This window comes from Vulpes lagopus, chromosome 14 (assembly GCF_018345385.1).
Source record: "Vulpes lagopus strain Blue_001 chromosome 14, ASM1834538v1, whole genome shotgun sequence".
Taxonomy (NCBI): Eukaryota; Metazoa; Chordata; class Mammalia; order Carnivora; family Canidae; genus Vulpes; species Vulpes lagopus.
Genome location: NC_054837.1, coordinates 8483661 through 8511624, shown reverse-complemented (window position 1 = coordinate 8511624; position 27964 = coordinate 8483661). Strand labels below are relative to the sequence as shown.

Here is a 27964-nt window from a genome sequence, read left to right as displayed (position 1 = left end):
CTATGAAATGATTGAGGATTATGTGAAGGCAATCAAATAATGACAAAAGGTGGACTAGGGACAAAAGTCTTCTAGGCTCCATTCAAATCTCAGCCTCCTCATTTACCAGTTGTGTGATGGGAGGTCAATTATTTGACCTCTAAGCCTCAGTTTCCTCATCTGTAAGATCGGTGAATTTTTTCACAGGACCCATCATTTATCAGACATTTCTTTTCTTTCTTTTTTTTTTTTTTTAGATTTTATTTATTTGTTTATTTAGGGGAGAGAGAGAGAAAGACCATGAGGGGGGCAGGGTAGAAGGAGAGGAATAAGCAGGCTCTCTGCTGAGCAGGGATCCGAAGGCAGATGCTTAGCCAATTGAGCCACCCCTCAGACATTTCTTAAGCAATCACCACCAGCCAGGCTCTTATGTCATAAGGTGACCAACTATCCTGGTTCATGTTCTCGAATGCCCTTTAGTCCTGGACAAACCAGGATAGTTGGTCACCTTTGTTGTAGGATGGAGATACAATGGATACATCTATGAAGGAAATAATTGAGTCTCCATGTTGAGGGAGTATGCATGTGGGTAAAACGGACAGATGTGAAAAGATTATTTATAGCGTCAGATGGTAGCACACACTATAGAACAAACTGAAGCAGGATGAGAGAGGGGTTGGTTGAGGAGGTCCTGGAGGAGGTGACAACTGCCAAGAATCTAAAGGAATTGAAGGAAGGAACAGCCAAGAGACATTGGTACAGAAGAAGGCTGGGAATAGGGTGTCACAGCCTGGGAGGGCAGCTGGAGATTTGAGCATCTCTGATGAAAGGAAGCCCCTGGAGGCTTTTGGGGAGTGGGTGGCTAGCCCTATTAGGGCTCCTAGGCACTGAATGGTGCACTCACCCCACGAGACCATGACTAAGGGTGCACTTTCCCTTCACAGACGAAGAACCGGCGCTGCAAGCTGCTGCCCTTGGTGATGGCTGCACCCCTGAGTGTGGAGCAGGGCACAGTGACTGTGGTGGGCATCCCTCCAGAGACTGACAGCTCAGACAGAAAGAAGTGAGCTAGGTTCTGCATCTCCTGGGAGTTGGGAGCCCTGGGGGTGTCATTGGCCTATGGACTCTGCTGAATTGGATATCTTTACCTTTAATGCCACATCAAAGATAGCCTTTTCCACCATGTGGCAAGACTTTGAGGACTTAAATATGTGGGCTGCAGGTTAACCATTGATCTTCTGCCTTACCACTTGACTGGACTTTTAAATGCTTTTAGTTTGTTGAAGGCCTCCCAGGCAAGAGTGTCTGACTCCCCCAGCAGGACCGTCAGACCCACCCAGGATAGGCTCACACCTACACGGGGGTGTGATTAGGTGCCCTGGCTCTGTGTGGCCTTGGATGGGAACCTCAGGTCACCCACTCCAGAAATTAGGCTTTACATGCGAAGTTCCTCAAGACCAGCTCTGTGTGATGCCTTCAAAACCCTCATGAATGATCATTCACCATCTTATTTGGGCCTCACACTAACCTTTGAGCAGAGCCAGACAGTATCTCCCATCCCCACCCCCACCTCTGTGAGTCAAATTCACTGCTCACTGAACCCCAAATTCAGGCATTTGCCAAACATTTAAAAGTTCAGTTACAAGAGCTAACATACAAGAAACTGTTCACTAGGTATGGGCGGGGATGTGCACACCCAGACTGCCTGCCTGCCTGAGCTTGCTACCACTCCCGAAGCAGAGCTCACCTGTGCCTCCATGGTTTGGACAACAGGTAGAAGGTCCAGCTCCACCCGCATCAGCCCTTTGTGCATATTTTTACGAAAGTGACTTTGAATGGTAGGAAGCCTGTTAAATGGATGACAATTTACTTGTCATCTCTTATTGGACGTTTAGGTTATTTTCAGCTTTTTGTTGTTATAAGCAATGTATTAGTGGGTTTGTGAATGCACAGGCTCATCTTTTTGTGCTTTTGAGAAGCTTCTCTCACCGTGTTCTAAGTGTTTTCCTTGCATCTGCTGATCTGAGTTCTCACTCTCCTCCTAGAGCAAGGTCAGGTTTTCTCCCACCCACTCCACACCTGGTGTCGGCCCAGCAGGCGGGGCCTTGAGGGGGTCCCCGGTTCTCTCTGCTGCTCCCTTCTTGCTCTGCATGGCCAGAGAGCCCTGGGACAAATCCCAGGGGCCACATGTCACCGTCCTTGGGTGTCTTTGCCTCTCTGGCAGAGTCAGTGCTCCCCAGCACATCCCAAGAAGTAACCTTGGTGAGGTACTGACAGCCGGGAGCAAGACACCCCCACACAGCTCTCTGGTGGGGAAGCTCAGGAGCCATGGACCACTCGGTATCCTGCGCCCTTCAGCTTTCCCAATTAGCTCTTAGTGGCCTCTGCCATGGAAGACATGATCTTGGATCTGGATCAATCCTAGCTCTGCTCTTGTGAGCTTTGACCTCCTTCTGTGTCTGCAAAGGCCATTTAGTAGCAAGTTGAGAGAGACAATGGACTTTTTTAAGACAAGTGCTTCCATGTTGCTGGGCTGCTTTCCAAAGCCATGCTGTGGATCTTGGATTCGTAGTCACATGGGGTGGAGCTGGCCAGGAGCTCCTGGGCTTGGGTTCCCAAGGCAGCCAACAAGCACTTCCCCCGTGGACCACCACAGCCACTTGCGTCCTCATTGTGGCCATCGATCTGTTGCTATATGTGACTGTGCTGGTTTGTGGTTAGCTCTGACTGGTGTGCACAGTCTCTGTGAGAGTTAATGTGGAGGCCTGAAGCACATGCCCCTCCTTTGCCTGTTCTCCCTGACTATAATCAGCCCAAGAGTCCCTTTCCCAGGATGTTCTCCCTCCACTGTCAGCCTCACTACCTGCTGCAACCCTGAGCCCAAGGGGTGGATACGAGCTCCTGGCCATCCCTCTGCCCCACACCTTGCCCTCAACAGCCCCAACTGGGCTGTACCCTGGCATACTCCTGCCCCCCACTGAGTTACAGTGGCACACTGCACCCAGCCCTACAGGCTCCTCCCATTCCCCACCCTGCTGTATGTGACTCAGTCTCATCTGAGGCCCCCCCATGCCAACATGGTTCCCATTGAGCCTCTGCCTCTCCTGTCCCAGCTGTCAGCACAGTGCCAGGTATGAGGGAGGCTGCAGTTAGGGCACCGTGGGAGGAGCCCAGGGACACTTGTGCCTTGAGGGCTGAGAAAGGTTCAGCTGGATGCAGGTGGGAGCAGCAGTGAGAGATGGTGACTGTCCAGTGAGTGGGGGTAAGGCCTCAGAAGACTGGCCCAGGAAGGGGTACGAATGCCAATAGGCAGAACTGGTGGCCAGGGAGGAGTCTGGGCTAACTCCAATGTCTGTCCCGGGGCCTTAGGAAGATCCATTACAGTGGATGGGCCCCCAACATGCTCTTATGTGTCCACAGCTTTTTTGGGCGGGCATTTGAGAAGGCAGCGGAAGGCACCAACTCCCGGACACTACACAACCATTTCGACCTCTCAGGTAAGAGTCTGCTGCACTGGGGCCCTTTTAAGTTCAGTGCTGGCTTTGAACCAAGGAAGCTGACATCGCCAGGAATACCTTGTCAACAGCCCTCTCACTTTCCTGGAGCCAGCCCTGGGCCTGGCTACTCCAGGCGGCTCAGGGAGCTCTAGGATGCCCAAGGTCTGCGCTCCTCTCTGGGCCTCGATGGGCTCCCAGGGCAGAGAGGGAATGGGTGTTCCCCATAAAGCCCTAGGCCTGGCTTCAGCCTTACAGTCCAGCCCTTGAGACCATTTCACCAAGGAGTCTGGAGTCTGGAGGACTGGCCACTAGAGCCTCCTGGGCCAGCCTCACCTTGCCAGGGTCACCTGCCCCTCCTGTGGGTGTGGAAACAGCAGGGCCAGCAGCAGCCTGAGGGCACCGCCTCCAAGGCTATGCTGGCCACCACCACAGGCCAGCAGCTCCTGTCTGCTGTCGTGCAGAGTCCCACCTGAGGGCTGCCACATGGTCCTGAGTACTGGCCTGGGCATTAGCCCCACCCTGATGTTGCATGAGCCCAGGGAACGGAAGAACCAGTCCAGGTGGCTTTGTAGACTGGTCAGTGCTCCCCGCAACACCCAACAGCTTCTCCATAGGCCAGTGTGGAACATGGTTCACGTTCCGCCATATTTGCTTTTTATTCTTGCTGATAGATTTTTAAGTAAAATGGACGTAGTGACCCCTCACTGCTTTGGTTAGTGTGCTTGGGCTGCCCTAACAACATACCATAGGCGAGGGCCTTAAACAACAGAAATGTACCTCACAGTTCCGGAGACTGAAGTCCGAGATCAAGGTGTCCATGGGGTCGGTTTCTTCTGAGGCTTCTCTCCTTGGCTTACAGATGGCCATCTCCTGGCTCTGTTCTCACATGGTCATCCCTCTGTGTCTGTGTCCTAACCTCTTCTTATGAGGACCCCAGTCAGATTGGATTAGGGCCCACCCATGTGATTTTATGTAACCTAAAAACATCTTCAAAAGCCCCATCTCCAAATACAACACATTCTATCTGAGGTGCCCGGGGTTGGGCCTTCCACACATGAATTTGGGGACAGTATACTTCAGCCCATAACCCCCATCTGTCAGAAAGGACAGTTTCTTGCATCGCCATCAGCTGATTTGTTACAAACAGTCCCAGAGACCCAGTGTTTGCCCCAGCTGCCTTGGTGTCTAGAGCTACTCCATACCAGGCCCACTCAGGCTGCAATTCTGTGTTGGGTGGGTTCACTCCCATTCCTATTTCATGTCCAAGATGTGGGAGAGGTTGGTGCTGGCCGGCCTGCAGGATGTCCCAGCTTCTCACAAGGGAGGATTTGTGGGCTGGAAGCTGCTTGGCTTCCCATGTGGGTGGAGAGCTGGGGGAGGAGGGATGTGCAGCAGAGGGAGTCAGGCCAGCACCCACATGGATAGGCTGGTCCCAGGGTTTCTGGAGCCATGGCCTGTGGCACAGATGGCTCATAGGACCAGGCTGGCCTGTTTTGCCCTGTTTGATGAGGGCCCACATGCTTATCTGAGCCTGATGGCCCCCAGAAATGGGGGCAGCTCACATTGTGCCTCCCTTCTGTAGAAGAGGACACTGAATCAGAGAGACTGGCAGCGTAAGACTGCAGGCTAGCCTCCAGGAGGCCTCAGGGCCTCCTGTAACCCACCTTGGGGCATGGCTCCGTGTCCAGCAGAGTGGGAAGGCCTTTCTCTGCCCGGATCTGTTCCAAACCGCCACATCCCTGTGTTCTCTCCATTGGCGGTCACTGCTGGTTCCCTAGCAGCCCGGAGGGTCCCCCACAGGCTGTAACCCCAGCCAGCCTCACTAACAGGGCAGCCAGCAGTTCCTGAGGATTAAATACAGAGGGACAGAGAAACAAGCTCTGAATTTAGAATATTCCAGGCCATTAAGGGGCTGAATACATTTTGGAATGTGCTAAAGGGTGGTTCCCATCTTAGATGACCGGGAAGAGGGAGTTAATACACTCTGACCTGTTTTTCCTACCGTGCCTCACTCAGGGCCACACTCCTCCACCTCACAAGATGTTTTTCTTTCATTACCTCAGTAATTGAACTGAAAGCAGAGGATCGGAGCAAGTTTCTGGATGCTCTTGTTTCCCTCCTGTCCTGATGGTGAGATGTGGGGGAGGGGTGGGGAGCTGGAGAGTTCTAGTGGGGTACTTTGGGGGGGGGGGGGTGCTGCCGTAAAGCCTACCCTGAGGGGTAAAGAGGGCCTCTCATTCCCTGCTTTGAGTTCCCTGCTTTTTCTGTCCTCAAACCAAGGCTTCTACTTCCATTTCAGACCCAAGCAGGGTTCCTGAGGAGATTTGGGGCCAACACATTTTTCCCAGGGGCGTCTGTCCCTGGGCTGGCGGCAGAGCCACAATTGGGGCATTTTTGAAGGAGCTAATTTCATTAAGCTCCTGGGACCCCTTCAGCAAGAGCTGGCATTGACCCTCTCTTGACCATGCTGTGGGCTGGGCATCAGTGAGTGACATACAGGCCTCCTGGCACTGCTGGGAAAGAGGGCGACCCTTGGGGGCCACCTGGAGCCTTGTCACCCTTTGCAGCCTTATACCAGGCCCAGGGCTAGAGAATTACAGAGGCTTCTATCTAGGCTCCTGTGCCTGACTTAGGAGAAGACAAAGCTGTTGGCAGCCACTCAGCAGATAACTATAAAATGTTGTCTCTGTGGGCCTTGCATGGGGGTGAGGTCTACAGTGATGCTCACCAGCCAGAGCTGATCCCAGTGCCACGTACACCATCTCTTTCTTGAAGGGCCCCTCAGCAAATGGGCCGGGGGCCCGTTCTGTACCTGGTGTCCACTTCTCAGCCCGAGGCCCCCCACACAGTGGATGCCCCATACGCATCTCCTTGAGCCCTGGGCTGAAACCACTGCTGAGGCAGACAGGCCCTGCCAAGGCTCTGACATAGAGGGTCCCTTCGTGCCAGCCTAGTGTCCTCCCCGTCCCCTACCATCCAGAGTAAGCTGGAAGCTGGCTGGGGCCAGGTGCCCTTCCCCTGTCAGGGCCTCAGTGGGCTTTGCTGAGAATGGTATAGGGGACCTCAGGGACCCACAGTCCCTCTTTCAGGGGAGGCAAAGACTTATAGGGTTCATGTTGGGGAGAGGCTCTGGGCTCAGACCCTCTGGGTCCTCAGCAAGATCTGTTGGGTACCTCACAAAGCTGGGACTGTTTCCTCAACTGAAACTGAGCTGACACCCCTTGGGCAGTGAATACTGAGCCTTAGGATGGGGGCAGGGTATAAGTGTGGGACCCAAATCAAAGGTTACAAGTGGGAGTTCTCAGCAGGGGGCCGGTATGTGGGCCATAAGCCCTCCCCTGCGGCCTGATCAGTGATGACACCAGTGTGACTGTCCTGCCAGCAAGACAGTGCAGGGTGGACCAGCTGGGCGGGGGAGGAGCACTGTAGGGGAGAAGCCCTGTGAGGTCCCCTCGGGGCTGAGGCAGGGTCTCTGAGGTGACATGGTGGTGGAGGGCTGTGAGGCCCCATGGAGGGTTCTCCAGCAAACGACAACCTGGACCCAGCCAGTGGGCACTCTGGTTCTGCAGTGGCTCTCCACTCACGTCCAGCACTGCTCTGCCTTGTTAGTGGTGGGGGCTACTCAGAAGCAAGCCCTGCGTGCCAGAAGGAAGGCCTGGGCAGTTTGTTTGCTTAATTCAGAGAGACATCAGAATTGTTGAAATTTACTTTTCTTTCTTTCTTCTCTAGAGTTTGATCTCCGCAGACATGACCTCCTCCTTATTTATATTAACTGGGTTTTATTGAATATTAACTGGTTTTTATGGAATAAAATATTTTAGACAAGGTCCCTCGGTCTTGGTTGTGGTCATAGTGTCAGCACTTGGTTTTGCCCTGAGCTTTCTGTGGGTACAGAGGAACCTTTTCCTGTGCCCTGGGTGGCCTTGAGGCCCAGCAGTAAATAAGCGTGGGGGGTGGCCTCCCAGCTCCCTGGAGAGCAGCGGGTGGAGGTTGGGCACCTCAGCACCTGGATCTCTGCATGGCTCTGTGCCGACCACTGCCCAGTGTTGCCCGCTGGGACCTGGCCCTGCCTTCCCGCCACTTCTTCCCATCTGCCTGGCCTGGGCAGCATCTCGAGCCCACCTTTTTGATTGTTCCTCCCTCCCAGGCCCCCCTCTCCCCAGCCTCACCCTCCTGTACCTCCTATCCCCATATACCCCTACCCCCACAGGCACACAGCACCCCCAGGCTGCTGGGAGAGTTGGACAGATAGCAAAGGCAAAGTCCCGACCCAGGAAGGGTGGGGCTGGCTAAGGGGCCCCAGACAGAGATGGCTTCACCGGCATCCTGGTCACAAAAGGTTCAAGCTAGAGAGAACCTTGGCAGCTTTCAAAGTGTGCAGAACAGCAAGCGTTCTCAGAGGAGCTGTGCAATCACCTGGCCTCACTCTTCCAGATGTCCCCAGAGCCCCTGTGAGGGTTGAGGGGATCTAGAGGTGAGGAGGATGCCATTCCTGCCCTTTGGGGAGGAGACAGCTGTTCACATAAGTGCTCAAGGCCATTCGGCTGCTCTGCCTGGAGTAAGGGTGCCAGGGAAGCAAGCAGGCTGGAGCGACACAGCCTCCTGGGTGTGGCGCCTGGGGCTTTGGGCAGGAGGAAGCAGAGTGGTTTGGGTAGGCTTTAGGCTGGTAAAGAGTCCAGAAACAGTGGCCTGGAACTGAGGACAGAGGTGGGTGGGGCCAGGTCTCAGGGTGGCCATTGGGAAGGGCTAGTGGGCACAGTGGGGTTGGCTGCATTGGAGGCTAGCTCCTCTTGCCTGACCTCTGGCAAATGGAGTGTGCCCCTAGCCATCCCAGCAGGAGTCAGGCAGCAGCATCCCTATCCCCAGGGCCCATAAGCTGCCCACCTTGACCATTTGCATTATTGCGACTGCACCATTAATTCCTTTGGAATCTTGCTGATGCTTAGGGCCCAGAGGACCCAAAGGAATCTGAGAGTTCTGGACTCATGTGGGATATAGGCTTGGGTCTGTACACCTGGCCAAACACCAGCCTGGCTGGCCCCTGGATCACACACTCTTGCACTTGAGGGCTATTTGTGGTCCCTGCTGCCCAGACCCAAGGGGGGCTGCCGAGGACTTCTGTGCCATGGGACCCATCCCGCTGCAGCTCATCCCACTGCAAGGAGATCAGGCTACTGAATAGTTTGGTCTCTCAAAGTCCAACTCTTGGGATTCAGGGCAATGTTCATTGCAGCCGTCCTTAGGTTCTTCCCCTTCCTCACAGCGGGGAGCCTGACCAGGCCTGGGAGACTGCTTGCCATTGGATTTGGCCCAAGCATTTCTGGACAGGGCCCCCAAGGCCAGGTTTGGGGGCAGATGCCAAGCCCTGCTGGCTGGGCTTGCAGCTCCTCCCTATAGGCCCCACCTCCACCCATTGCTGTCTTTACTCCTGGCTTTTGGCAGAAAGTAAAACTGCATTAATTTGGAGTGCCTAGAATGGGGCTGGAAGCAATGAACCCTCAGTGACTGTAACAGATAGCTCTGGTGTGCTCTGTTCTGTGACCCCCAGCCCCCAGGTTCCTGGCCCAGGCCAGCACTGGCTCCCAGGGAGCCCTCATAGGAGGAAGGTTACACAGGGTGCTTCCAGCAGGGGCTGGCACAGAGGTGCTAATAGTCAGCACAAGTCTGGGCTGGCCGCCAGGCCAGCAAGATGAGCACAAGCCCTGCACTGAGCTGTGCTGAGACTGGAAACAGAGCCAGGACCAAGGTGCTGGAGCCCAGCCCGGGTACTCTAGGCAACCTGCACAAGTGCCTCCTTCCCATAGCCACATGCTTGTGGACCTGCCACTAGGTCTGCTGGAGCCCAGCACACATCGTGGATTTGCTCCTGTTCCTGCTGCACTGGTGGCTGGAAGGTCCCAGATGTTTGGCCATTTGCCGCGATGCGCAGGCAAGCCCCGAGAGGGCAGGTGGAAAACACCCAAACTGTGGTGCATGGAGCCCAGCCTCTTCTCAAAGCCGGCAGCCTGGCAGCCTTCGCTTACCACTTCCTGCATCTGAACACCCCACAGTCTGGGTACTGGCTGGGGGGCTTGGGAGGGGGAGGTGGATTTCCAACCTGCATCCTCTCCTCGGATCTGCATCATCCTCTGGCCCCAGGCTCTGCAGATCTCACCTTCCTGGGTTGCCGCAAACTGTAGCTGTGTGTTTCCCACCCAGCAGCAAGGCGACTGGGTGGCAGGAAGGACCAGGGATAAGGCAATGGATCTTCTGGATCCCAGGGGCAGCCCTGGGAGGTCTCGGAAAAAGCCTTTCGGTGAGCAGTTGGTGGGCAGGTGGATGAAGGGGGCTGCTGGGCAGGAGCAGTGACTGGACAGAGGACAGGACACAGGTGGGAGGGTATTCAAACCATTTACTAAGCAAATTCTTACCCTCCCCACAAGCTGCAGCGGAGGACAGGGCCCCAGCTCCACACTCAGGACCTGGCGCCCATAAGCCTCTCCTAGGGAGCTGCTGGGGGAGGCAGGGATGTCCAGGCCAAGTCTTGGTCCGCCTAGGCTCAGGCCCCGCTGCTGGGGTAAAGGCCAGCTGTACGCACCCCTCCGACAGCCCAGCCTGCGGCCCCTGGGCTCTCCGTCTGCCCCGCTGGAGGCAGCAGGAGCCGCTGGGGAGGATGACGGCATCCAAGACCTTGAGGGTCCGGGAGGGAATCGCATTTCGGTCCATTGCCCACTCAGCCAAAGGGACACGCGCCCCGCCCGCATCCGAGCAAGCTCTGCGCACAGAGAAAGAAACCGGCAAGTCCTTCCAAGTGCGTGGCCCCAGGGCCCGGCTAGCGGCGCCTGGAGAGGACGGGCTGAGGCCGCGAGCAGGGTCCCCGTCGGTCAGCGCGCCACGTCCAGCCCAGAGCCCGCCTTTCCGGGGGGAGCCACGCGGGGCTCCCAGGCCCGGGCGGCCCGCTCGGGAGAGGGGCTGGCGCCGGGGGCCCCGCCGAGTCCGGCGCCCTCAGACGTAGTTCTTCTTGTCGTAGTCGCCGGTGGCCGTGGGCCTCCGCGGCGCGGAGTACTTGACCGGGAAGCTGAAGTCGGGGCGGCCGGCGCACACCCAGGCGCCGCAGCACACGAGGCCGCCGCCGCACATGAGCAGCGCCGAGGCCGCCCAGCCGATGTACAGCGCCGCGCCCAGCTCGTACTTCTGCGACATGGGCACGGTCGGGTCGTAGAACTCGCGGACCACGATGTTGGCGAACCAGCAGAGCGGCACGAGCGCCAGCAGCCCGCACAGCGCGTAGAGCGCGCCGCCCGTCAGGGCCACGCGCGCCTTGGCCGGCCCGGGGGCCACGCAGGTGGTGCACTGCGCGCCCGCCAGGGTCACGAAGAGCGCGACGAGCGCCAGCAGCACGGCGCCCACGGTGAGAGCCCGCGCCGCCTGCACCTCGGTGCTCAGCGCCAGCACCGAGTCGTACACCTTGCACTGCATGTGCCCCGTGCTCTGCACCACGCACGACATCCACAGCCCCTTCCAGGTGGTCTGCGCCGTCACGATGTTGTGGTCCAGGAAGGCGGTCACCTGCCACATGGGCAGCCCGCACGCCAGGATCAGGCCCACCCAGCCCACCAGGCACAGCACCAGGCCGAGGATCTCCAGCGCCGCCGACCCCATGGCTGGAGGCGAGACGGGCGCCCGACGGCCCCCGGGCCTGGGGGCGGGGCGCGGCGGTGCCTCGGTGGAGCGGCTGGGCGCCCTGAGCGGGCCCTGGTGCCTCTGCGCCCGGGCGCTCGGCTCACCGCCTCCGGTCCGCGGCCCCGGCGGCTCTGGCCCAGCCTCGGATCTGCGGGCGCTTCTGGGGGGGCTTCCCATTTGAAGGTTCGGGGGCGGATCTACCCCGCCTGCCCGGCCCCTGGTCTCCAAGCAGCCAATCGGCGCGCTGGCCACCGACCCTCGGCCAATCACGGGCGCCCCCGGCAGCCGGAGTCAGGGACAGCCCTGCCCTTGGGGGCCTCGGAGGGCGCCGGGACCGCTCCCCGCGCGGCCGCCGCCCCCGAGCCGTGCACCCACAGATGTCCAGAGCTCGTTCTGGACTGACCTGGGGTGGCTGGGCGCGCGCTCCGCGGGCCACCTCCCCGTGTCCCAGCTCTCCCACTTCAGGAGCTGCATCACTGCACCAGCTGCCCGCGCCGCAACCCGGAGCGAGCGCGAAGGTCCCTAACCCCCCAGGCCAGCTCCACTCTTCCCTGGCCAAGGCCTGCCGGGCCCCCATCACTGACCCCCGACCATCACTGTCGCGCGGGGGTTTGCGAGAGGGACTCTTGGGCCTCTTCTGAGTTCGCGGGGCACAGCCCGGCCTGTTACTCCAGGACTGTCTCCCGGGAGTCCGATCCCATCCCCGACCCCTTCTCCGCGCCCTTACTGCGCGCTTCCCCTCTGAGTCCTGGCACTTTGTCTCCCAGAGGCCAAGGGGCCGGGCAGGCCTGAAACCTCCAGCCCAAGGTCCTGCCTAGCGCCACTGCCCAGCCTGAGGCCCCAACAGGAAGCAGGTTGGAAGGGGGCGGGGGCGAAGGGGGGGGCTCACCAGCACCTCTGCAGACCCTCACTCTGCCCCTGCCTCCGGGACTTCCCAGACCTCCCAACCTTTGCACTGGCTGCTCCTCTTCCTGCGACGCTTCCCATCCCCCATCCTTGAGGCCCCAGCTCCGGCGACACCACTTCGGGAAGTCCCCAGTGTTCTCCAGTGACTCAACAGTCTGTCCTCCTAGGAGCAGCCCTTGGCCCCAGGCTTGGGGGCCTACTCTAGCCCTCAGAGAGCAGAAACACAAAGGGACACGGAAGTGCTGTGCGCGGCCCTCCCACCAGTGGCAGTGGGACCCCGGGCACCCCAGGCCTCAGGCCCCAGGCCACCCTCCGGAAGCCAACTTGGAGTTTCCTGGCCAGGAGGAAGAGCCCCCATCCTCGCTGGAGGCGGGAGGCTCGGGATTTCCGGGCATTCTTCTGCACAATGGCCCAGCCGTTTCTCGAAAGGCCCACTGGGATGGACACCAGGCCCCCCTGAGACTCAGGTGGGGGCACCAGACCCTGCAGTCCCGAACCCCAGGGGGGCACCAGCCCCTTCTGGCAGCTCCCTCCCCATTTCCCGGCAGCCCTTGTTTTTCCAGCAAAGCCTGTACTCTGCGTCTGACTGAAGTGGCTGGGACCCCGGGTCTTTCTTCTGGTCCAAGATGCTTGGCTGTGCTGGACGGGGCCCTCCAGAGAAGGCCTGCCGTGGAGGCCAGCCGCAGCCTAGGAGTTTTGACAAATCTGTCCCTCCTGGACCTGATTCCTTCTCTCTCTTCATAGGGCTCAGAGATAAGGCTGACACCCTGTTTATCTGGCATGGGGAGGCCCCCGAGGCAAGTTTGCTGGGCCCTGTGTGTGAATGTGGGGTTCGGGAGAAAGTTTTACCTTCTTCCTCACCCGCCTCCAACGGATCTGATGGGGCTCTGCAGACCCCAGGCTCCTCCCAGCCCTCGCCTCACTGCAGCCTCACCACTTCCGCTGCAGACTCATTGGCTACTCCCCCTCCACTTCCCTGGCTGGTCCCCCCTCTGGTGCACCCCAGGGAACTCAGCTGTACCATGCACCCCACTCTCCCAGTCCTGCTCCCTCCAGCCCCAAGTCCAGGGACCCTGCCCAAGGTCCCCCACTACGCTCCACACTGCTGTCTTCCCAGGATGACTGCTGGAGCCTCCTCAGGCCAGCTGGGCCCCATCCTTGCCCAATCAGACTGCTCTCCTCAGGGCAGGCCCCTCTCCTGGGTCCTGCTCTGCCTGAAACCCACACCATGACTCGCACTGCCTTCCCTGGGCCTAGCCACTGCGGCAGCACACTCCGCGCTCCTTTCCCCGGGCCCTCAGGCTGGTCTGGCTCTCACCGTGGCCTCTTCTGCCGGCGGTGCCTCCCTCAGGTGGAGGCTGCTCATCTTCTAAGTTGTGTTGCTGAGATCGCAACTCTTGGAGGCCTTTCTGCCCCTGCCCCCAGCCTTGCTTGGAGGCCCAAGTTGGAACTGTCCGTGCACTTATTGGTTTTCCCCATCAGTATTCAGGAATGAGCTTCCACACAGTGGCCATCTCCATGCATCTATCCCTGGCGAGGGGCTTCCTGTGACTCGTGGCTGACCTCTGGCCATGACCACCCCCTCTAGCCAGCTTGGAGCTACAGCCTGCACAAGGATCTCCCCCATGTCTGCCCACCTTCCCCCCTCTCTCCACCACCATGGGCCTATCCCAGGGTCCACCCCCAGGCTGCAGATGGCCCTAGCAAGCCCCTGCCTCTTTGGGGACAGCTTCATAGTATTTTGGGGACTTGCTGGAAAGGCCTCAGTCTCCACCTATCACAATCTGATTTCTATCCCAACACAACTGTGTTCGTTATGGCCCAGACGTGCAGTGGAACCAGAACCACTGCAGAGAGGCCCAGCCCAGACCTAGGAGGGGCATGAGGATGTACCTGCCCTTCCTTCCACTCATGGTGGTCTCCTGACCCCCTGCTGCTCACCGAGCACTGCCTCTGGGTGGAGGACACGCCCAGCAAGTTCCTGCCCTCAACCAGTAACTGGGTAGGGCCATTTCAGGTGTGCCCATGGCTGTGGGGTAGCGCGACAGGGCCCTCTCTGAGGAGGTGAGAGTTCAGCCAAGATCCAGGAAAGAAGTTCCATGCAAGAGTCCAGAGGTGGGAGGGGGCACAGTGGAGGGGGGCAGATGGAGCTTGGTGAGGCTAGGGCAGGACAGTGGGCGAGGGCCTGCAGCTGAGGTCAGAGGGGTTTAGGGCTGGGCAGGGCCAGGACTCCCTAATCTCTGGAGAGGGGCTCCCAGGCCAGCGCCAACCAAGGCCACCTGCTCATCTACAGCTATTGTTCTGCTTTCCCAGGGGAAGTGCAGCAGGATCTCATTAATTGTGTGAGGGAAAGACCTGAGTCAGCAGAAAAGCAAGTTTATCTTGAGCAGCTGCCGACTGACCCTGCGCCAGGGTGATCCAGTGACCTTCCAAGGACAATCTAAATTTAGGCTCCAGATTCCTAGGTATTGGGGTTTGGGAAGCTCCTAGTGGCTAATTTCATTTCAGAGGAAGTGAAAAACAGCGTTCCTTCTATCTTTTGGTGTTGAAACAGTTAAGGAGGTTTTCCTCCAGCACAACAATGTTTGTAGAGTCTCTGATCACAGAACACCTCCTGGTGCCTTTTCTTGGTGCTCCCAGAGGCTATGTGAATTCCCAGATCACCGACACTGCTCTGGAGGCCTGGGAGGGGGGTAGGGGCTTGCGATGATGTGCAGAGCACCCTTTGACAGTCAGTGAATTCACAATTCAGACTAGTGAATTAGCCCTTCTTTGTCTCAGTTTCTGGTTGGTAACAAAGCCCTCCACTATGGAGACTGCAAGTTTGGAAGGAAGGCTATCACCAATCCCAGGCCCTCTGCTGCCATTCCTGGATATCCTATGGGTTCCTGAGATGTCCTCCCTGGCTCCCTTGACTTTGCGGCTCATCTGAGTTCAGAACTCAGAGCAGATGCCACTGGCTCTTTGTCCAAATTGGAGGACATTGTGGCTCTAACCTCCCAGTGTATAGGGGAGTGAGGGGCAGGGAGCTCTGGTTGACAGAGACCTCGGGTTCTGTAGACCCCTCATGCCATCATAGACTGTACCAGATGGTGGTCTCTGCATAGTCCAGGCCCCCTTTGGGCACCTGGAGGAGGTCAGCTGACAGCAGTAGCGCCCTCAGGGGCAAGTTGTGGCCCTCTACTCCACACCCACCTCTCACCCCTCATGCCTGCACTGCTTCCATGGCCTCTACTTCTATCCACCTTCTCTCACTAAACCCCAACCTTCTCTGATGATTTCCTTCTCTGCATGCATTTTGCAACAATTTTATACTCTTCCCACTTAACATCATAAAGTGATTCTAGATGCTAAACATGTCTACACTTTGTTAAAAATGCCATCATGGGGGCATCTGGGTGGCTCAGTCAATTAAGCCTCTGACTCTTGTCTCAGCTGAGGTCTTGATCTCAGGGTTGTGGGTTCAAGCCCCTCATTGGGCTCCACATTGGGCATAGAGCTTACTTAAAACAAAACACATTCATGACTACTGTTGTTTCTAACTACCTGGAAGATGGTCTTGGGGGCTGGACAGAGGCAAGATGGAATCTACCTCCACCATTCCCAGGGGTGGGATCTGACTAGGGCAATGTGTTCTGACATTGTGATAATGGGATTTACATTAAAGGGTTGTCAAGTGACTTAGTGGACAGCATTCCCTGGCTCAAGGTGAATACTGAATTGACAGTAACGATGATGATTAATTATGCAACCATCCCTCAAGACATACTTTGATAAAAGATGATTTTTCAATGATAAATACTACTACTACCAAAGTAAACCTTGGTATTTTGAATGGTCGCCTCAGGAAAAATCCCCCAAATACTTTTAGCTCACATCCAGGAGGTTGTATCACATAAACCCCTTATCTGAGTACGTGTTTTCATTGCCTGTCACCAGCATTGGGTATTCACAGATTTAAAAGCATACTTATTGAATAGATAGAAAATGGTGTCTTTAACTCTCATTTCTTTGAACAGTAATGTGGTTAAAATTGTTTTCAATTTATATTGCCTATTTTTATTTCCTCTTTGGTGAATTGTCTGTGTACCCACATAAATACAGAGCATTGATGTTTTTCTGACTTTATATGTTAGAAACATTAATTGCTGTCATATATGTGGCACATACCTTTTGCCATTTGCTACTTTTGCTATTACTGATTTTTTTTCAGAATGTTATAGGGTATTTGAATTTTTGAATGTTTGAATCTATTAAGGTTTTCCCTATGTGACTTCTATCTTTGTTTTTAACTATTTAAAAGTCATTCTATGTAAAGAAGATAAGTTAAATTATATTTTTGTATAGTTCCCTTCTCCTCCTCATGCCAAGAAGGGCTTCCCATTCTGACAAAAATGGATGGAACTAAGCAGATTAGAGTTCTGCTCAGCAGCAAAATGGAGGGGATGGAGGAAAGAATAAATAAATCTGAAGATAGAACAATAGGATTATTTCCTCTGATCAAGAGAGAGAATGTGGAAAAAAAAAAAAGAACAAAGCTTTGGAGAAATGTATGATGATAACTAAAGATTTAACATACAGGTAGGTCATTGTAGTTCCAAAAGGAAAAGAGAAAGAGGGTAGGGATTAAAAACAAGTATTCAAGGGAATAATAACTGAAGATTTCCTAAATTTAACAGACAAAACAAAATAAAAAATCCTACAGATTCGGACAACAACCATGGCGGCTGCCAGTGGTAGATTTGAAAGTGTGAGGAATATCGAAGAACGTAGAGAACAGACCAAGATTGCCAGGGCTGAGGTGTTACGTCAGGCTAAAGCCAATTTTGAAAAGGAAGAAAGGCGTAGAGAACTTAAACGACTTCGGGGTGAGGATACATGGATGTACCTGATGTCAATGAACGAATTGAACAGTTCTCACAGGAACACTCTGTGAAGAAAAAGAAGAAAAAAGACAAGCACTCAAAAAAAGTAAAGAAAGAGAAGAAAAAAAAAGAGTAAGAAACAGAAGTATGAAAAAAGCAATGAGTCAACAGACAATTCATCAAGCTCTGAAGATGAGTGGGTTGAGGCTGTCCCATCGCAGACTCCTGGCAGGGAAAAGACCTGGAAAGTGAAAGATGAAAATTCAGAAAGAGAAGACAAGCAAGTTATTCAGAGAGATGAGTGGATGACTGTTGATTTCATGTCTGTTAAAACTGTGTCCTTATCATCACTCAAAGCTGATAAGGAGACTATGAGGAAAATAGAGCAAGAGAAACCCCAAGCACTGGAACAGTCCATACTGGTGGAGAGAGAACTGAATCCATACTGGAAAGATGGTAGGACAGGTCTTCCATCAGAAGACTGTAATGTGTCATCAGTTTCCAAAGTTTCAGTAGTGGAAGATGGTGGGTTAAGCTGGCTGAGAAAGTCTTACCAGAGAATGAAGGAACAGGCTGAGAAACAGAATAGAAATTTTGAAGACATTGTTGCTGAAAGATATGGGTCAATGGAAATATTTCAGTCAAAATTAGAAGAAGCTGAAAAAACTGCATCCACAAAAGAAGATTGTAAACGAGAACGATGGAGGAAACCAACATATGCAGAAAAAGCACAAAGTAGTCAAGAAAGTAGAAAATCAGACTTGGTAAAATATAATAAAAATTCAAGGGATAGATACCATTCAACAAATATTAACAAACAGTACCAATAAAGAGAAGTTTAGTGGTGATGAAAAAGATAATAGGTTTGGGTCTTTAGAAACCTGTAGAAGACAGTCCAGTCCAAGGCAATATCAAGAGTTTTCTTCCTTTGGAAATTTGAAACCCAAATTTTTAAGACCCTCTGACGATGAAGAACTGTCATTTCATAGCAAGGGCAGAAATTTTGAACCCTCCAGTTCATCTTCAGCACTGGTTGATCATGGTTTTCGAAAACCCACAGAAAACAGTGAAGAAAGTTATTCATCATGGAGCCAATCTGATGTGAGAGAAGGAAACAGGAAATGGTCACATCAAAGATCATTAGAAACTGGGGGCACTGTGGACCATGGGGACGTTTCAGACGATGTGAGAGAAGAATCACGGGATGAGAGCCTAAGAGATGACTCTCTGAAGAAAGAGCATCTACAGGACACAGGATGGTTCCAGCCACATCTTGAGTATTGAGGATGATTCCAGCCACATCTTGAGTATTGATGAGAAGAATAAATTAGGAGCCAGGATTATCAAGGCAGAGATGATGGGAAATATGGAATTAGCAGAACGACTTAAAGCTCAACTTGAAAAGGCAAATAAATTCAAAGAAACTATAACACAGATATCAGCAAAAAAATCTGGGGTAGAGAATGAAGACCAAGAAGTGATCCTGGTCAGAACAGATCAGTCTGGAAGAGTGTGGCCTGTGAATACACCAGGAAAACCTCTGGAACCTAAAGGAAGAAGAAGGAAGAGACAAATGGCTTCAACCCATGAAGAAAAAGAAAGGGTTAGATACTTTCATGATGATAATAATCTCAGCCTAAATGACTTAGTCAAGAATGAAAAGATGGGAACAGCTGAAAATCAAAATAAACTTTTTATGAGAATGGCATCTAAGTTTATGGGAAAAACAGATGGAGACTATTACACTCTAGATGACATGTTTGTCTCCAAAGCAGCTGAGAGAGAACGTTCTGGTGAAGAGGAAGAGAACCAGAGAAGGAAAGCAATTGCCGAGCACCAGAGTTTGGCTGCACAAATGGAGAAATGTCTGTATTGTTTTGATAGCTCTCAGTTTCCCAAGCACCTTATCGTTGCCATAGGCGTTAAAGTTTATTTATGTTTACCCAACTTCCAATCTCTTACTGAGGGGCACTGCCTGATTGTCCCTTTGCAGCATCTACCTTGTTGGATGAAGATGTCTGGGAGGAAATTCAGATGTTCAGAAAATCATTGGTAAAGATGTTTGAAGTTAAAGGATTGGACTGCATCTTTTTAGAAACATACATGGGCATGAAGAGGAAGTGTCACATGGTTTATGAGTGCATCCCTCTCCCGAAGGAAGTGGGTGACATGGCTCCCATCTATTTTAAGAAAGCCATAATGGAATCTGATGAAGAATGGTCTATGAACAAGAAATTGATTGATCTCTCTTCAAAAGATATCAGAAAGTCTGTACCCAGAGGCTTACCTTACTTCTCTGTGGATTTTGGCCTCCAAGGAGGGTTTGCCCATGTCATTGAAGATCAACACAAATTCCCTCATTACTTTGGAAAGGAAATCATTGGTGGGATGCTGGATATAGAGCCAAGACTCTGGAGGAAAGGGATCCTAGAAAGCTTTGAGGATCAGAGGAAGAAAGCACTGCAGTTTGCTCAGTGGTGGAAACCATTTGACTTCACCAAAAATAAAAAATGTTGAGCCATATCATTCATTTTTTAAAATTTCTTCTTCAGATTCCTTTCAGTTTTATTTCCATTGTATCTAGCTAACCAGCTGACCCTCAAGCCAGAGGGAGAGAAGGTACTGTTCTGGGTATCTGACACCAAGCATCAGTGGATCGTGTTTCCTGCCCTACTTTGTCCTGTGGACTTCATTGTAGTAACTGGGAAGTGAGACCAAGTATAGGGGTACCCTGTTTACATTCCTGTTCCATGCCTACATCTTGGTGTTCTGAACTGTTCAGTGTAAGATGTGGAAAGACTTTTCTGACAGATTATCTGGGAGGTATAGCAGATCATTGGTTCAGAGGGAGGCGAGTCTGCTTCAAGGTTGTGAAGATTATTGACTGGCGTCTCTTGAATATTTTAAACTGAATTGGCATTTTCAGTAATGATTGCAATTTCTTTTCAAAGCATTTTATAGAGGGGCTCTTAATTTTCTACCATTAGTATGTATATCTTTTTATTAAAGGAAAAAGAATGTTCCAAGAATAATAAAGAAATAAAGCATAAAAAAAATCCTACAGATTCAAGATGTTGCCTGAATCCCAAACAGGATAAATACAAAGAAATTGACACCAAGACACATCATAATTAAATTTCTGAAAACTAAAGACAAAGAAAAATATTGAGAAGAATCAGAGAAAAAGGACACCTCACCTATAGGGGAAAAACAAATCAAGTGGCCAAAGATTTCTCATCAGAAACCATGGGAAACAGAGAAAGTAGCACTTTGTTTTTTTAGGTGCTGGAAGAAAAAAGTGTCAACCCAAAATTGTATATCCGAATAGATTCTTCAGGAATATAAGGGAGATAAATATCTTCTCAGATGTGGGAAAAACTAAGAAATCTATCACCAGCAGATGTACCCTAAAAGAATGACTAAAGCATGTTCTTTAAACAGAAAGGAAATGATAAAGGAGGAATCTTGATATATCAGGAAAGAAGAACATGATAAGTGAACTTCTGGTATATAACAGACTCTTCTCTTGAGTTTTCTTTTCTTTCTTTTTAAAGATTTTGTTTATTTACTCATGAGAGACACACAGAGAGAGGCAGAGACACAGGCAGAGGGAGAAGCAGACTCCATGCAGGGAGCCCAATGTGGGACTTGATCCTGGGACTCCAGGATCACGCCCTGGGCTGAAGGCAGATGCTCAACCACTGAGCTACCCAGGCATCCCTTCTCTTGAGTTTTCTAAGTTATGTTTGATGCTTGATGCAAAAATTGCACTGCCTAAAATCATTCTCAGTCTATGTAAAGGAAATACCTAAGATAATTATACTATAATTAGGGAATGGTAATTTCTACACTTTATTCTAACTGATAAATATATTTTTTTAAAAGATTCTATTTATTTAGTCATGAGAGAGAGAGAGAGAGAGAGAGAGGAGAGAGAGAGAGAGAGGCAGAGACACAGGCAGAGGGAGAAGCAGGCTCCATGCAGGGAACCTGATGTGGGACTCGATCCCGGGACTTCAGGATCACGCCCTGGGCTGAAGGCAGGCGCTCAACCACTGAGCCACCCAGGCGTCCCCTAACTGATAAATATTGACACCAGTAGACCTGGATGAGTTATGTATATTTAGTGTACTCCTAGATCAGTCATTAAAGAGCTATACAAAGAGATACACTCAAAAACACTATAGATAATTCAAAATGGAATTCTAAAAAATGTTTAAGTAAACCACAGGAAGTCAGGAATAATAAACAGAGAAACAAAAAGAGAGACTGCAAACAGAAACAAAAATCAAGTGACAGACTTAATATCAATAATTACAGGGATCCCTGGGTGGCGCAGCGGTTTGGCGCCTGCCTTTGGCCCAGGGCGCGATCCTGGAGACCCGGGATCGAATCCCACATCAGGCTCCCGGTGCATGGAGCCTGCTTCTCCCTCCGCCTGTGTCTCTGCCTCTCTCTCTCTCTCTCTGTGACTATCATAAATAAAAAAAAAAATAATAATAATTACATTACTTAAGCTCCAGTGGCCCAGTAGTTTGATGCCGCTTTCAGCCTGGGGTGCGATCCTGGAGACCCGGGATTGAGTCCCACTTCGGGCTCCCTGCATGGAGCCTGCTTCTCTCTCTGCCTGTGTCTCTGCCTCTCTCTCTCTGTGTCTCTCATGAATAAATAAAATCTTAAAAAAAAACAGATTGATAGAGTAGACAAAACTATATGACCTAAATATATGCTATTTAAAATTAATTCCCTTTAAGTATGATGCCATGTATAAGCTAAAAGTGAAAGGATAGGGACACCTGGGTGCCTCAGTCTGTTAAGTATCTGCCTGTGGCTCAGGTCATGATCCCAGGGTCTTGAGATCGAGCCCTGCATTGGGCTCCCTCCTCAGCAGGGAGTCTGTTTCTCCCTCTTCTTCTGCCTCTCCCCCAGCAGGGTATCTGAATTAATGTCAGATAAAGTAGACTTCCTAAGAAAATTACCAAGCACAGAGAGAGCATTACCTAGTCATAAAAAGGGTCAATCCATCAGGAAGATGTAGCAATCACAAATGCATATGCACCAAGCATGAGAGCTGGGAAACAATGTGAAACTGATAAAACAATAAAACTGAGTGGAGAAGTAGACAAGAAATAGACGATTATAATCAAAGCTTTAATACTCCTCTCTCAATAATTGATAGAACAAATGGACAAAAATTCAGAAAGAAGATAGAAGAACTCAACACTATTAAACAACAGACTCTTGTCAACATCCGTATAGCACTACACATATAGCACTACCCAATGAAGCAGAATACATACATATTCTTTTCAAGTGCCCAGAGAACCTCTGCCAACATGGACCATATCCTGGGCCATAAAAAAAGAAACAAACAAAAACCTCAAAATTAAATGAAAGCAGAAGTTGATTCTTTGAAGTCAACAAAATTAACAGAACTTTAGTTAAGTTGACCTAAAAAAGGGAGAAGACTCAAATTACTAAAATCAGGAATGAAAGATGAGATACCACAAATGAATGACCTTACAGAAATAAAAACTGATTATAAGGGAACACTATGAACAATTGTCTGCCAACAAAGTGGATAACTAGGTGAAATAGATGAATCCCTAGAAACACAAACTACTTAACCTGACTCAAGAAGAAATAGGAAATCTTAATAGATCTTACAGATCTTAATAGATCTGTAACATGAGGTTGAGTTAATAAAAGAAAACAAACCAACCAAAAACTACCAACAATGAGAAGCCAAGGACCAGAAGGAATTCTCTAGTAAAATTCTACCAACTATGTAAATAAGAACTAACACCAATCAATCTCAAACTGTTACCAAAAAACAGAAGAGATGGGAACACTTCCTGACTCACTCTATGAGGCCAGCATTGCCCTGCTCCAAAGTCAAAGACATCATGAGAAAACTACAACCAATAACTTTTAAAAATAAAGATGCAAAAATATCCAACAATAAACTAACAAACAGAATCCAGTAACACACACACACACACACACACACACACACACACACACACACACACACTATATGACCAAATGGGACTTATTCCAGGAATGTAAAATTGATTTAACATTTAAAAATCAATTAATGTAGTACACCATATCAGTAGAATCAAGACAAGAACAATATCATCATCTCAATAGACACAGAAAGGGTATTTCACAAATCTAATATCCTTTCTTGATAAAAACACATAGCAAGCTAGGAATGAAAGGGCTCTTCCTCCCTCTGATAAAGGGCATCTATGAAAAACCCACAGCTAGCATCATATTAAAGATGAAAGAATGAACACTTTCCCCCTGGGATCAGGAGTAAGACAAAGGTGTTTGTTCTTATAACTTCTATTTAATATTGTACTAGGGATTTCAAACTAGGCAATGAGGCAAGTAAAAATTAGAAGGCCAAGACTGGAAAGGAAGAAGTAAAACTACCACTATTTATTGATGACATGGTACTGTATATAGGAAATCCTAAGGAAGCCACTAAAAAATTATTAGAACTAACAAAACAAGTTTATGAAGGATACAGGGTCCAAGATTAAAACACAAAACAATCCTGTTTCTACACACCAGCAATGAGCAATATGGAAATTACAAAAATGATTCCATTTGCAATAGCATTGGAAAGAATAAAATTCTTAAACGAATGAAATAGTTGGGAATTTAACAAAATAAGTGAAAAACTTACACTCTGAAAACTACAAACATTGTTGAAAGAAATTAAAGAAGACCTAAATACATGGAAAGATATTTCATGTTCCTAGATCACAACACTTACTATTGTTAAGATGGCAACACTCTCCAAATTGATCTATAGATTCAGCAAAATCCCAGATGAGTTTATGTCAGAAGTTGATAAGCTGGCCCTAATATTCGAAGTGAAATCCAGAATAGCCATAATTATCTTGAAGAAAAAAACAAAACAAAACAACAAAGTTGAAGGACTCCAAACTAATTTCAAAACTTCCTACAAAGCCTGGAGACAACACAAGAATTCTGCTCTCACCACTTTTGTTGAAAATACTTGAAATTCCAAAAAGCAAGAAAAAAAAAATAGAAGAAATACAGATCAGAAAGAGAGAACTAAAATTGTCCCAATCCAGTAGTAAGCAAAATAAGTTCTGGGGATGTGATGGGCAGCATGGTGCCTAAGGTTAACCAGTATTGTTTTGTGTATTTGAAAGTTGCTAAGAGAGTAGATCTTAAAAGTTCTCATCACAAGAGAAACATAGCTATGTGTTATAGCTATGTGAGGCATGGATGTGTTAAGGCAACTTATGGTGGTAATCATTTTGCAATATGCATATCAAATCACTGGGTTATATACCTTTAAGTTATACATACAAAGTTTATGTCAGTTATATCTCAATAAAGCTGGGGAAAATACTGTCCCTTTTTGTTCTTGACACAATTGTCAATGTAGTAATTTCATAGAATCTTTTTTTTTTAAGACTTTTTTATTTATGAGACAGAAAGAGAGAGAGAGACCATAAGCAGGGAGGAGCGGCAGAGGGAGAAGCAGACTCCCCACTGAGCAGTGGTGCTGGAGGCCGTGGCGTGGCTGGCGGGAGGCACCGTGTACCGCGGGGAGACAGCCTCTCTGCTCTGCAACATCTCAGCGCGCGGCGGCCCCCCGGGGCTGCGGCTGGCGGCCAGCTGGTGGGTGGAGCGGCCAGGGGACGACGAGCTGAGCCCCGGGCCCGCGCAGCTGGTGGGCGGCGTGGCCCAGGATGGGGTGGCGGAGCTGGGGGTCCGGCCCGGAGGAGGCCCCGCGAGCGTGGAGCTGGTGGGGCCCCGAAGCCATCGGCTGCGGCTGCACGGCCTGGGGCCCGAGGACGGAGGCGTGTACCACTGTGCCCCCAGCGCCTGGGTGCAGTACGCCGACCGCAGCTGGTACCAGGCGGGCAGCGCCCGCTCAGGGCCCGTCACGGTGTACCCCTACACTCACGCCCTGCACACCCTGTTTGTGCCCCTGCTGGTGGGCGCGGGGGTCGCCCTAGTCACTGGCGCCACGGTCCTCGGCACCATCACCTGCTGCTTCATGAAGAGGCTATGAAAACGGTGATCCCTGGCTCCTCAGGCCTTGCAGGTGCCCAGCGTCCTCCGGCCCAGCTCCAAGACAGCCTCCAGTCACCTGGCTGCCACCCCCAACCCCCGCTCCCCTTCCTTTAATTTATTTGACCCCTTGCCCCCCACTCCTTCCTTCCCGACCTCCCCTCTGGCCTTCTGTTCTAGATCTCGGCCCGGCCCAGAGGGAGGCAATTCCCTGGCCTAGAATTAGTTTTTCTAAAATGTGAATAAACTTGTTTTATAAAAAAAAAAAAAAAAAAAGCCCAATGTGAAGCTCCATCCCAGGACTCTGAGATCATGACCTGAGCCGAAGGCAGATGCCTAAATGACTGAGGCACCCAGGTGCCCCTCATGGGATCTTTTTAAAAAGGCTTTAGAACTGGGGCACCTGGGTGGCTCAGTGGTTGAGCATTTGCCTTTGGCTCAAGGCGTGATCCCGGGATCTTGGGATTGAGTCCCTCATTGGGATCCCTGTAGGGATCCTGCTTCTCCCTTTGCCTCTCTGTGACTCTCATGGATAAATAAATTTTTAAAATCTTAAAAAAAAAAAAAAAGATGAAACACGTATTACCATATAATCCAGCAATTGCACTTCTGGGCCTTTATTCCAGGAAAATAAAAATGAGTGCACAAAAACCTGTACATGATTGTTGATAGCTTTATTTGTAATAGCCTCAAACTGGAAATAACCCAAATGTCCCCTAAGAGGTTAGTGGTTAAACAAACTATAGTATTCAGCAATAAAAGAGACCAAAGAAAGCATCAATATACACTATTAACTTAGATGGATCTCAAGGGTATTAAGTGACAAAAGCCAACCCCAATTGAATGCATACTCTGCTTCTATTTCTATAAAACGACAAAATTATGGAGATAGAAACAGATGTGTGTTTCCTAGGGGTTAGGGATTATGGCAGAGGAAGAGGGTGGATATGGTTATAAAGGGATAGTACAAGGCGGATCTTTCTGGTGGTAGAGCAGTCTATACCTTGATTTAGGCAGTGGTTACATGAATCTACACACTTGATAAATTACATGTACAGAATTACATATACACATTGTGTATACATAGTGATACAGAATTATAAGAACACGTTGTACCCATGTCAAATTCCTGATTTTGATACCTGACTATAATTATGTAAAATGTAATCACTAGGGATAACTGGGTGAGAAATCACTAGGACATTTCTATACTATATTTGTAAGTTCTTGTGGATCTAGAATAAGTTCAAAATAAAATCCTTTAAAAAGAAAAATAAAGGGATGACTGGGTGACTCAGTGGTTGAGCCTCTATCCTTGGCTCAGGTGGTGATCCCGGGGTCTTGGGATTGAGTCCTGCATCGGGCTCCCTGCTCAGGGGGGTGCCTGTGTCTCCCTCTGCCTATGTCTCTGCCTCTCTCTGTGTGTCTCTCATGAATGAATAAATAAAAATCTAAAATAAATAAATACTCTTTGAGGAACCTCCACACAGTTTTCCAGAGTGGCTGCACCAGTTCATATTCCCACCAACAGTGCAGGAGGGTTCCCCTTTCTCCACATCCTCTCCAACATTTGTGGGTTCCTGCCTTGTTAATTTTCCCCATTCTCACTGGTGTGAGGTGGTATCTCATTGTGGTTTTGATTTGCATTTCCCTGATGGCAAGTGATGCAGAGCATTTTCTCATGTGCATGTTGGCCAGGTCTGTGTCTTCCTCTGTGAGATTTCTCTTCATGTCTTTTGCCAATTTCATGATTGGATTGTTTCTTTCTTTGCTGTTTAATTTGAGAAGTTCTGTATAGATCTTGGATACTAGCCCTTTATCTGATACATCATTTGCAAATATCTTCTCCCATTCTGTAGGTTGTCTTTTAGTTTTGTTGACTGTATCCTTTGCTGTGCAAAAGCTTCTTATCTTGATGAAGTCCCAATAGTTTATTTTTGCCTTTGTTTCTCTTGCCTTCGTGGATGTATCTTGCAAGAAGTTACTGTGGCCAAGTCCAAAAAGGGTGTTGCCTGTGTTCTCCTCTAGGATTTGGATGGAATCTTGTCTCACATTTAGATCTTTCATCCATTTTGAGTTTATCTTTGTGTATGGTGAAAGAGAGTGGTCCAGTTTCATTCTTCTGCATGTGGATGTCCAATTTTCCCAGCACCATTTATTGAAGAGACTGTTTTTTATCCAGTGGATAGTCTTTCCTCCTTTGTCGAATATTAGTTGATCATAAAGTTGAGGGTCCACTTCTGGATTCTCTATTCTGTTCCATTGATCTATGTGTCTGTTTTTGTGCCAGGACCACACTGTCTTGATGACCACAGCTTTGTAGTACAACCTGAAATCTGGCATTGTGATGCCCCCAGCTATGGCTTTCTTTTTTAATATTCCCCTGGCTATTCGGGGTCTTTTCTGATTCCACACAAATCTTAAGATAATTTGTTCCAACTCTCTGAAGAAAGTCCATGGTATTTTGATAGGGATTGCATGAAACGTGTAAATTGCCCTGGGTAACATTGACGTTTTCACAATATTAATTCTGCCAATCCATGAGCATGGAATATTTTTCCATCTCTTTGTGTCTTCCTCAATTTCTTTCAGAAGTGGTCTGTAGTTTTTAGGGTATAGATCCTTTACCTCTTTGGTTAGGTTTATTCCTAGGTATCTTATGCTTTTGGGTGCAATTGTAAATGGGATTGACTCCTTAATTTCTCTTTCTTCAGTCTCATTGTTAGTGTATAGAAATGCCACTGACTTCCAGGCATTGATTTTGTATCCTGCCACACTGTCAAATTGCTGTATGAGTTCTAGCAATCTTAGGGTGGAGTCTTTTGGGTTTTCTATGTAGAGTATCATGTCATCTGTGAAAAGGGAGTTTGACTTCTTCTTTGCCAATTTGAATGCCTTTTATTTCTTTTTGTTGCCTGATTGCTGAGGTTAGGACATCTAGGACTATGTTGAATAGCAGTGGTGAGAGTGGACTAGACCTGCCCTACGACT

The 27964-nt window shown here is 50.0% G+C and overlaps 3 protein-coding genes across 5 annotated transcripts in view; 2 read left to right on the top strand and 1 right to left on the bottom strand.

Annotated features, from left to right (window-relative positions):
* The window catches only part of CDC45 (cell division cycle 45), a 31736-nt gene extending 24130 nt beyond the window's left edge, over positions 1-7606 (top strand). For all 3 annotated transcript variants that reach the window (XM_041729017.1, XM_041729018.1, XM_041729016.1), the window contains exons 16-19: positions 924-1042; positions 3400-3476; positions 5540-5606; positions 7206-7606. In XM_041729017.1, the coding sequence (XP_041584951.1) occupies positions 924-1042; positions 3400-3476; positions 5540-5604 (261 nt within the window). In that variant the 3' untranslated portion in view covers positions 5605-5606; positions 7206-7606. The remainder of the gene's footprint in view (positions 1-923; positions 1043-3399; positions 3477-5539; positions 5607-7205) is intronic.
* Positions 7607-9850: 2244 nt separating this feature from the next.
* Positions 9851-12273, bottom strand: CLDN5 (claudin 5). Its single transcript, XM_041729540.1, has one exon. The coding sequence runs from the start codon at positions 11313-11315 to the stop codon at positions 10461-10463; it is 855 nt and encodes a 284-aa protein (XP_041585474.1). The 5' UTR covers positions 11316-12273; the 3' UTR covers positions 9851-10460.
* Positions 12274-16764: 4491 nt separating this feature from the next.
* LOC121475741 (CWF19-like protein 2) lies at positions 16765-24974 on the top strand. The gene is given in 7 exon segments (XM_041729281.1): positions 16765-16927; positions 16930-17030; positions 17032-17727; positions 17729-18166; positions 18168-18903; positions 18906-19421; positions 24457-24974. Coding segments are annotated over 7 exon segments (3168 nt in total).
* The last annotated feature ends 2990 nt before the right edge of the window (positions 24975-27964 follow it).

Excerpts from the sequence above, each read along its gene's own strand:
- CLDN5 (XM_041729540.1), bottom strand. The coding sequence starts at position 11,315 with ATGGGAAGCCCCCCCAGAAGCGCCCGCAGATCCGAGGCTGGGCCAGAG.